The sequence below is a fragment of the Trachypithecus francoisi genome, unplaced genomic scaffold, assembly GCF_009764315.1.
Source record: "Trachypithecus francoisi isolate TF-2019V2 unplaced genomic scaffold, Tfra_2.0 Lachesis_group17, whole genome shotgun sequence".
Lineage (NCBI taxonomy): Eukaryota > Metazoa > Chordata > Mammalia > Primates > Cercopithecidae > Trachypithecus > Trachypithecus francoisi.
Genome location: NW_022681462.1, coordinates 30,000,862 through 30,011,435, shown reverse-complemented (window position 1 = coordinate 30,011,435; position 10,574 = coordinate 30,000,862). Strand labels below are relative to the sequence as shown.

General features: G+C 39.4%; 1 protein-coding gene across 1 annotated transcript; it reads right to left on the bottom strand.

The window, feature by feature from the left end:
- Nucleotides 1–7,254: 7,254 nt before the first annotated feature.
- On the bottom strand, nucleotides 7,255–10,316 carry LOC117062096 (lithostathine-1-alpha). Its single transcript, XM_033175259.1, has 6 exons — nucleotides 10,160–10,316; nucleotides 9,749–9,858; nucleotides 8,988–9,106; nucleotides 8,543–8,680; nucleotides 7,714–7,825; nucleotides 7,255–7,518 (listed from the first exon to the last, which is right to left on the bottom strand). Exons 2-6 carry the CDS (start codon nucleotides 9,810–9,812, stop codon nucleotides 7,451–7,453), a joined length of 501 nt encoding a protein of 166 aa, XP_033031150.1. The 5' UTR covers nucleotides 9,813–9,858; nucleotides 10,160–10,316; the 3' UTR covers nucleotides 7,255–7,450.
- Between the last annotated feature and the right edge of the window lie 258 nt (nucleotides 10,317–10,574).

The window sequence follows — 10,574 nt, the reverse complement described above, 5'->3', positions numbered from 1 at the left end:
AAGATATAGACTACAGATTTCACATGCCATATAATCACCAAGTAGCAGGGTTGATTGAAATGGAAAATGACATTTTGAAGATATAGCAGCAAGCACTCTCACATTCCAATACCTTGCAATTTCCAGGGAGTTGATTCACTGGATGCGTAAGAAAATGAAAACTAATAAGCAAAAAGTAAAACATTCAATGCCTTGGTTATTGTAATACATTATAGTTTAAATGAAAATAAAAGAGAGTGCTGGGGTGGAACTTAAGGCTGGAGCAAGTTTTGATGTGGGCCTGTCTGAACTCACTCCACTAACCTCAAAGCTACCTGCATGTAAAAGGGAAGATTATTCCAGCACAAAAGAGTCTACCTCTGACCAGTGGTAACCAAAAAGGTAATCGATATGGGAGAAGGAACAACCAGTAACTATTGAAACAAGAGGATACAGTGAGAAAGAATTGTTTCATGTTGCAGATCAGCATCATTAGCTTTTTGAGAAAACTTAATTGGATTCTGAGAGTAACTAATACAGGAGCAATATCTTTGGTTTCAAACACTTCAAAGTGAAATAGAAGGCTTGGGTTGATGCAGGACCCACAACTCACTATTGAACAATTGCAAACGGGGATAAATGATCCAGACACACAGGAGGTCATTCCCAAGGGAACTACCAGCCTGGTGGACAGGATGAAAGCCATTGAGAGATCTGTTTATCCTGAGGAAAGGAGCTGTCCAGCTCTCCCTATAAATGCCAAGTAAAGCACTTTAGATGAAGCAGCTGATATACTTTCTATGAAAGCCACATGGGCCTGGCTTTATGATGACAGGGATATTTGCCACTGAGTATACCCATTACTTAGGTCAGGGTAAATGATGCGGTTAAGGTGACCCTTTTACATGGAAACGTCATGTGACTTTACTCCTGCAGAGTTAAATATCAGTTCAAGAAACCTTATCAAATTTGCTGTCTGAGCAAATGGGTCTCACAGATGTTAATAAAAATACCAAGTTTATTAACAAGAGAATGGGGAAAGGCAGGAGGGAGAGTGAATGGACTCATCTCAGAAAGGTGGAAAATTTTAAACAAATATTAAGAAACAAGGTGAATGAAGAAAACATTGATAAGGATGAAACTGAAAGGAAAAAGAAACGGGAGAGACATGGGACTCAGGCAGCAGGGCGAAAATCTTTAGATGATTTTTAAAAAATGGAAAGAATAAAATGGAAATTAGTGGGATTAAAACAAAGGTCTTCATACAACACGTTTGAAGGTTGAGTGGACCAAAGGGAGCCCCTCCTAGTCCCCCAACATTAAAGAGCCTAAGCCTCTGAACCCAAATCCTTTTTCCACAGAAAAAAGTAAAAGGGTCTGGGGATGGAGAAAAGAAGTTCCTGGGTCCTAGAATATAAAAATATAAAGGTTAATAGAATTAGAAAAGTTAAAATATATAACAGGCTTTATGTAAAGTAGTTGTGTCTCCTTCACCTAAATGTTTTATGAAATGTCTGACTGGGGAATGTTTCCTCTACCTTGTAGTGTAAAATGAAAGGCATGTTACTCTCTGCTTTTTCTGCAATAGATGTCCTAATGGCTGCACAAGGCGGTGACTCGTGCCATTATGAAGGTTGAATGCCATGTATATATTCTTAATACTTTAATATTAATATTATATTATTATTCACTACTATATTATTATTTAATATTATGATAATTTTATAATATATAATAATAATATAATAACAAAATTATTAATAATTCCAGAGATGTAACTTCAGTCCTACAGGACATGCATGAACAAATAACTGCCTTTTCTTTCTGACTCTACCTTTTCTCCCAAAGGCTCTCCTTTTTTTTTTTTTTTTTTGGCTCCTGGAGAACATGGTGGCAAAAGGCATTATTAATTCAGTTTCTTATACGTAGCATAGGTATCATCACCTGTTGTTCATAGTACTGCTGTAGCCTCTGCTTACATGCAGAAAACAAATTGATGTAACGTGTTACCCACACCATCAAAATGACTGCAATGCCCCCCATACTACCCTATCCCCAGCTCAGGGACCACTGTGGAACATGTGAGTGCGTGAGATTATAAGAGTCTGATTAGAGTTGTGGAGTATGGAGACAAAAGTGACTCCATCTTGGATGCTAATATCCTATGTTGACTTCTGCTTAACCACAGTCCCAGGAATACCTCCTGATTCTTTATTTACTGTGTTTTTTTTTTTCTTTTTTTTGAGACAGGGTCTCACTCCTGTCACTCAGGCTGGAGTGCAGTGGCATGATCACAGCTTGCTGCAGTCTCTGCTTCCCTAGGTTCAGGTGATCCTCCTGCCTCAGCCTCCTCAGTAGCTGGGATGACAGGCGTACCTCATGTCACCACATCCGGCTAATTTTTGTATCTTTAGTAGAGACAGGGTTTCACCATATTGCCCAGGTTAGTCTCAAACTTCTGTCTAAAGCAATCCATTTACCTTGGCTTCCCAAGCAAAAGGCTTACAGGTGTGAGCCACTGTGCCTGGCTTAATTGACTGTCTTTGGTGCAAGAATATGCAGTCACTCTAAATCTTTCCTTTAGAGCAAAACAACCTTGATACTATCATACAAATTACAAATTATGACACATACAGCATTTTTCCTTGTTCTGGAAAGTTGCCTTTAATTGTCCCTAAAAATCATGCACCCCCTTTCCCTATGGTGTATAAGCACTGGGCCTGGGAAGTTACGGTTCAGAGATCTGCCTGTCTTGCTGCCACCAAGACCACACTTCTGTCTGTAAGTTCCCTAATAAATCGCCCCTTACTGACAAACTGGATTTGTTTGCTTTGTTCTTTCTCTTCTCAACTCCTCCTTCATTTGCCAGTTGCTTCACATATATGGTCCTTTCATGAAACAGATACAGTAGTTTGAAAGTAAAAAATCGGGAAAAGATATGTCATACAAACAGCAACCATAAGAACACTGGAGTGTCTGCTCTAACGACAGGCATGTTAGACATTAAAGCAAAAAATGTTACTAGACATGTTAGACATTAAAGCAGAAAATGTTACTAAAGGGAAGGAGGAGCATTGTATAATGACAAAGTGGTTAGTCTTTCAGAAAGATGTAATAATTGTAGACCCCTGTACAAATAAGAACAGAGTCCCAAAATGCATAAAGCAAAATCTGGGAGGAGTGAAGGGAGAAAGAGGTGATTGAACAGTAGTAGTTCGAGTCTTCAATGCAGCACTTTTAGTAATCGGTAGATTACACTTAGAAGATCAACAAGAAAGTGGAACACTTTAAATATATTCTAAATTCACTAAACCATACAAACACATATAGAATGAATGCTTCACCTAATGTCAGCAAAATACACATCCTTCTCGAGCACACAAGATATATTCTCTAGGAAAAACCACATGGTAAGAATAAACAATTTAAAATGATATCAAGAAAACATTTGCATTACAATAATATCAAAACAAATAACATTTTAAGAGAAAATTTTTTTTTTTTTTTTTTTTTTTGAGGAGGAGTCTCGCTCTGTCGCCCGGACTGGAGTGCAGTGGCCGGATCTCAGCTCACTGCAAGCTCCGCCTCCTGGGTTTTTTACGCCATTCTCCTGCCTCAGCCTCCCTAGTAGCTGGGACTACAGGCGCCTGCCACCTCGCCCGGCTAGTTTTTATATTTTTAGTAGAGACGGGGTTTCACCGTGTTAGCCAGGATGGTCTCGATCTCCTGACCTCGTGATCCGTCCGTCTCGGCCTCCCAAAGTGCTGGGATTACAGGCTTGAGCCACCGCGCCCGGCCAGAAAATTTTAAAAGAAGTACAAATCTTGTACACTAGAAACTACAAAACATTAAGTGAAAGTAGAGAAGACCTAAATAAGTGAAAAGAGAGTTTGTGTTCATGGAACAGGGACTAAATATTAAGGTGAAAGTACCCTCTAAATTGACCTATAGACTTGTCTTAATCCTCATCAAAGTCCCAGCTTCCTCTTGCAGAAATTGTCAAGTTGACTAATATTCGTATGGAAATTCAGAACAGCCAAAACGATATTGGTCAAGAATAGACAAAACGATTTTGATAAAGAACACAAGTTTTTACAGTTACAGTTTCAGATTTTAGAACTTATTACAAAGCTAAAGTAATAATGATTGTGTAGAATTGTCATAATGACAAACATGAATTATCACTGGTATAGAATGCAGATTTCAGAAATAAACTTTTAACCTTATAGTTAGTTGTTTGTTGCCAACTGTATCACGGAAATTCAAGAGGGAAGAATATTCTTTAGCAAATGGTGCTGGAACAAGTGAATAGCTATATGCTAAGGAATGCATTTGGTTCTATCTCTTACGCTGTATATAGAGATTGATTCAAAATGAAATGTAGATTTATATTTAAGAGACAAAATTATCAAACACTTGAAAGAAAACATTTAGTAACTCTGTAAATGTAAGCCAGGTTTCCTATAGATACCACATAATTGAATCTTGATTTTGTTATTGTGGTGGTTGTTTTAATAGAACAACCTGTGTTTTTGGATTGAATTGTTTTATCAAATCACATGTAATGGTATTATTGATATGGATGGTGTTATGATTTGAATTGAGTCTTCACAAAATTAATTTGTTAATCTCTTTAGACTCCAAACTTCAGAATTTGGCTGTATCTGGAGATATAATCTTCAAGAAGGTAACTAAGTATGTCTGGATATTTTAACTATTTATTGATTTACTATGTATTCAAGGAGAGCCATGTAACAACTGTTGCTGGATTCCAAGTCCCTAGGTCATTCCACTATGCATTCAGCACTCTAGATCTGAAAATTTTTCTTAAATTACCATTTCCGTTGTGGCTTCAATTTGCATATGGAGCAAAGATGCGACATCCTCAGACCATAACTACACAAATATCTCATAAATATCAAATACTCCAGCCATCTGTAGACCATCAACAATCGCTTCTGGAACTTGAACTGGGTTTATGTGAATACAAGCATACCTCAGTTTATTGTGCTTGATAGATACTGTATCTTTGATTTTTGTTTTAATGGAAGGTTTGTAACAACTCTACATTGAACAAGTCTATCAGTGCTGTTCTCCAATATCATGTACTCACCTCAAGTCTTTGGGTCACATTTTGGTAATTTTGTGGTGTTTAAAACTTTACTATTATTATTACATCCATTATGGTGATCTGTGATCAGTGATCTTTGATGTTACTATTATCACTATTTTGGGCTTTGATGAAACATTACAATTATGAACTTAATCAATAAATGTGTGTGTTCTGACTGCTCACTGGTCACTTCCCCAGCTCTCTCCCTTTTCTCTGGCCTCCCTATTCCCAGAGACACAATTATATTGAAATTAGGCCAATTAATAACTTTCCCATGGCCTCTAATTCTTCAAGTGAAAGGAAGAATTGCCCATCATTTGAGTTAAATTAAGAGCTAGAAATGATTGGTCTTAGTGAGGAAGGCATGTTCAAAACTGAGATAGGCTAAAAATGAGGTCTCTTGTCCCAAACAGCCAAGTTGTGAACAAAAAGGAAAAGTTCTTGAAGAAAGTTAAAAGTGTTATTCCAGTGAACACACAAATAATTTTTAAAAGCACATCCTTATTGCTGACTTGGAGAAAGTCAGCAACATTCTATGAAGGCTGAGAGAGTTGAGGAAACTGCCTAAGAAAAGTCTGAAGCTAGCAGAGGCTGGTTCATGAGGTTGCAGGACAGAAGTTGTCTCCATAACATCAAAGCTCAAGGTAAAGCAGCAAGTATTGATGGAGAAGCTTTAGCAAGTTATCCAGAGGATCTAGCTAAGATTATAAAGATAGTGACACTAAAGCCTGGATGAGAGCATCTGTTTATAGCATAGTTTATTGAATATTTTAATTCTACTTGTTGAGACCTGTATATCGGAAAAAAGATTTTTCAAAAATATTATTGCACCTTAATGATGCACCTTGTCGCCTAGGAACACAGATCTATGCAAGAAGATTTATGATTTTTCCATGCCTGCTTCTAACATAAAATCTGTTTTGCAGCCTAGGGATCAAAAAGTAATTTCACCTTTCAATTTTTATTATTTAACAAATACATGTTACAAGGCTATAGTTGCCATACATAGTGATTCCTCCAATGGATCTGGGCAAAGTAAATTGAAAACCATCTGGAAAGAATACACTATTCTAGATGCTATTAAGAACATTTTTGATTTAAGGGAGGAAGTCAATATATCATTATTCACAGGAGTTCGGAAGAAGCTGATTCCAGTCTTCACGAATAACTTTGAAAGGATCAAGATTTCTGTGAAGGAAGTAACTGTGAATGTAGTGGAAATATCAAGAGAACTAAAATTAGAAATGCAGCATGAAGAGGTGACTGAATCGCTGCAATCTTATGATAAAACTTGAAAGGATGAGGAGCAGCTTTTTATGGATGAGCAGAGAAAGTGGTTTCCTGATATGGAATCTACTCTTGACAAAGGTGCTGTGAACATTGTTAAAATGACAACACAGGGTTTAGAACAACATATAAATTTAGTTGATAAAGAAGCAGCAGGGTTTGGAGAGGCCGATTCCAATTTAAAAGAAGTTCTACTGTGGGAAAAATGCTATCAAATAATATGACATACTATAGAGAAATCATTCATGAAGAAAGAATCAAATCAATGTGGCCAACTTCATTGTAGTCTTATTTTAAGAAGCTTCCACAGCCACTCTAACCTTCAGCAACCACTGCGCTGCTCAGGCAGCAGCTATCAACATTGAGGGAAGACCATTCACCAGCAAAAGAATGCTACTTGCTGAAGGCTCAGATGATTGTTAGCATTTTTTAGCAATAAAGTACTATTTCATTAAAGTATGTATATTTCTTTTTCAGACATAATGTTATTGCTCATATAATAGATTACAGTATAGTGTAAAGAAAACATTTCTATACATTGAGAAGCAAAAAAACAAACAACAACAACAAAAACAAAAACAAAAAACCACATGTGTAACTTGCTTTTCTGTGATATTACCCTTATTACAGTGGTCTGGAACTGAATGCAAAATATCTTTGAGATATGCCAGCATGTGAATTTATGGTCAATCTCCATCTTGTTAGCATTGTCATAAGCAAAGCCACATATGTTCATAAATACTGAATTCCAATATGCATGGTATGTGGATGGACTTTTTAAAAGTGGATAGGCCAGAGCAAGCTTTGTTGTAATCACTCTCATCTCAACCACCCAGGCATCAGCTGTGGAAATAGCAGACACAGCAAGACAGCACAATAGTGGAAACATGTTTATTTTTATTATTTAGGGTTCCAGAGACTGGGGTAGGTAAAAGTACTGAAGATTAACAAGGCAAACTCAGCAGAGAAGAGAGTGTCCAGGTTGAGTTGAGTTGGAGAGATGGTCCGGTTTAATTTTTGACTCCGTAGTAATTGCTGGATCAGTTCTAGACATGTATTTTCCAGCAGCCTCTAGTTTTTGAACTTGCAGACAAAGGAGAACTTGTCTTCACAAGGCACATCCTTCCATTTCCGGAATCCTATAAGTCAATGAGAAGAGTTAGAATTGGGAGACCAGAAAGAGTATGACCCTCCTGGCTTTAGGACTCAGGACAAAAACCAAACACCCATTTCCTTAATGAGGAGTTCACCTTTCCTCTATCCCAGTCCCAGTTCCATCCCTAGAGCTAAGCAGGAGAGAACAGAAACAGGTGGATGGATTCTCTTTCTCTCACCTGAGCTTGAGGTCAGGCTCACACAGTAGCCAGGATTAACACTGCTTGGGGCTCCAATGTCCCAGGATTTGTAGGAGACCAGGGACCCACTGCTCCAGTGCCAGCGGCGGTTCTAGATGGGGAAGGGCCAGAACAGAGGCAGTGATCACTCAAAAATTCATGGAATCACTGGGCCTGTGTGCACACTCAGAAACATACTAAGACACAAGGGAAGAATAAACCTTGCTAAATATTGTTTCCTTTCCTTTGCTATTGCTCTAAACTTCTTTCCTGAAATGTCCAACTCATTAATCATGTTTCACCAAGAAATAAGTGTTATGAATTTGACATAGAGACCCAAAGTAGCTCACTTAAAAAGTAGTTCCTAATTTTTTGTCTTTGTGGCCCAGGACCCTCATATCCAACATAGCATTGGCTGACCATTAGTTTTTGATATATTATATTATTTAGTGTACTACCAGGTTCCCAAATGCCAGTAGTACAGCAGTAGATTCTTTACCACAAGTCTCCTTTTCTGTATAGTCAGCAATCTAGTCTCTCTTATGACGCTGACAGTAATAAAATAGGTAAGAAGTTGGTTCATATAGATGCTTTGTTGACTGTAAACAGAATAAGTTATTTATGAATGACCAGGACACTTAGGAAATTCAGCTTTCCACTTATATCTCTAATCACCTACAGTGCACCTTGCTATACAGGACATTATAGGATCTGTAAACAGCTTGAGTTCTGGAAAGTGACAAAAGCTGGTACTTAGGAGACCAGAACGTGAACCTCCTTCTTACTTCTCAAACCTGATCATTAGGAGATAAAGAAGGCTGCAGCCTACCTTTTTGGGGTCATAGAGGCCAGTCCAGACATTGAAGTCATCAGTGCCACTCTCCTTAATCAGTGAGGCCACGAAGGCACCCTCTGCCTGGGTGAGCACAGACACTAGGTTGCCCGAATTCATGTTCTGGCAGTAGAGCTGTTGGGGAAGAAAATGGAGCACGCAGTGGAGGAGGAGGGTGTGAGGGATATACTGAGTCCTCCAAGAAGATGGGTCATAAAAAGGACAGCACAGTAATGTCGCTGATGATGCTGTCACTGACCACGAGGTTCTTTGTGTTGGGAATGTGCTGAATAATGGGATAAAGTAGACTGGAAAGTTTGGGGCTGATGATAGTACAGTGAGGGGTTCAGTCTCGTCTCATTGCAGCCACTGAATACACTGGAGAGTGGCAGCTTCCCCTCCCTTCATGAGCTTCCCTTCCCACACTGCTCTCCTCACTCACATCTGCATCAACCCAGGTCTCACGGTCTTCATTAAAATAGTAGCAGTAGGAGAGATAGGCATTGGTGCCTTCTGGGCAGCTGATCCGGGCCTGGGGCAAGTCTGTCTGGGCCTCATGGCCTGAAAAAGAACAGACAATTAAAGAAGGCTCTTGGGGTAAGGAAAAGGCTTGAAGATGAGGTAGGAGCTTCTGGGGTTCCTTTATAGAAACAGAATAATCTAGTCTATTATGGAATGACTGCTCACTCTTGCTCCTGCATCCTACATCTTCTCTCTTTGGTTTATTTGATCAGGGCAAAAAAATCCCAGAATGAATTGGCTAAAGAAACACGTCTCCAGTTTCCCTTTTATGTCTGGAGCTCAGGCTCTTCTGCCTTTAAGAACTAAGTCTTCTGCTTTCTCAAGCCTGTCTTGGTTTCCCTGAACACAAGGCTCTCCTCAGTTCTACACCCCATTAGTGACTCTCTACACACAGACATCCCCAAATCCACCATCATGTATATAAATTTAATCAGATTAACTCATCCCAACTGCAGCAGTAGCTTATAAGGGGTCATTTTAAATTCTAGCTCAAACTCCTTAATGAGGTGTGGATGTATATAAATGTGAAGAGATCAGCAATAAAGATCACTAAACACCACAAAACAACCCTAATGGTGACCCTTTTTTTTTTTTTTTTTTTTTTGTTCAAGTAGACCCATATGTTTGGGGATAGAGTGAAGTCTTCAGGGCTAGACTTGGTTGGTGGAAAAAAGATCTTACCTTGGCTCTGAGACAGGAACATCAGGCAGGAGATCAGCATGAAGTATGAGCCCGTCTGAGCCATGCTGAGCTGCAATGAATCTCTTGCTTAAGAGGCAAATCAACAATCTCTATAGGAGAATAAGGAGACAGGGGTTCTGAGAGATGGAGAGCAAAGCACCTATTACCTTCCTTAAAACCTCCTCTTAGAATTTCTGAGACCAGAAAGGTCCTCTGAGACACCCATACCTTTAAAAGGTTCTCTTGAGAGTTTGAGGATTATAGACTCAGTAACCGAAAAATAGCTTTGGATCCCACTGAGGTTTCATTATGGCTAAAACCTCCTGGACAGAAACTCATGCTGTATCTTCCCCAAGATTTTAGATTTACAGTGCATGTTAGAGGTGCCCTCCTCCTGTAATGCCCACTTACCTGTTGGCTGAGTCTGAGTTGGCTTCTCAGGCCAGGTAGCTGTAGGAGCTTTATATCGGGATCTGAGATAAGAAGCATGTCATTTAAGCAAAAGGGGTGAGGGCAAGGGGCGAGTTTTGGGGGCCTAGGGAGGGCATTGACAGTAAGAGCTTCTGGCACCAGCAGGAGCCTTTTCCTGGCACACCCTGGGAGTGCTCACAAATCAGGTCTCCTTCCGGCAAACAACTTGGCAAGCTGTCTAAGTCCAAGGTGGACTTGGCTGTTGCTCAGCAGAAAACAACTGAGGGTTCCCATGTCCCCTAACAACCCAGAGAGGAGCAGAGAAGAGTAGATTTCCTTCTACTCCCTGTAAATTTAGAGGCTCCCCTTTGGTGTCAGGCACGGCTAGGAGATGGGGAGGAATTAACTGATTCCA

Excerpts from the sequence above, each read along its gene's own strand:
- LOC117062096 (XM_033175259.1), bottom strand. The coding sequence starts at position 9,812 with ATGGCTCAGACGGGCTCATACTTCATGCTGATCTCCTGCCTGATGTTC. Across the intron at positions 8,681-8,987 it reads AGACCTGGGTTGATGCAGAT|CTCTACTGCCAGAACATGAA; the intron begins GTGAGTGAGGAG and ends CTTCCCCAACAG. Across the intron at positions 7,826-8,542 it reads GCCTCTATGACCCCAAAAAG|AACCGCCGCTGGCACTGGAG; the intron begins GTAGGCTGCAGC and ends TTCCCCATCTAG.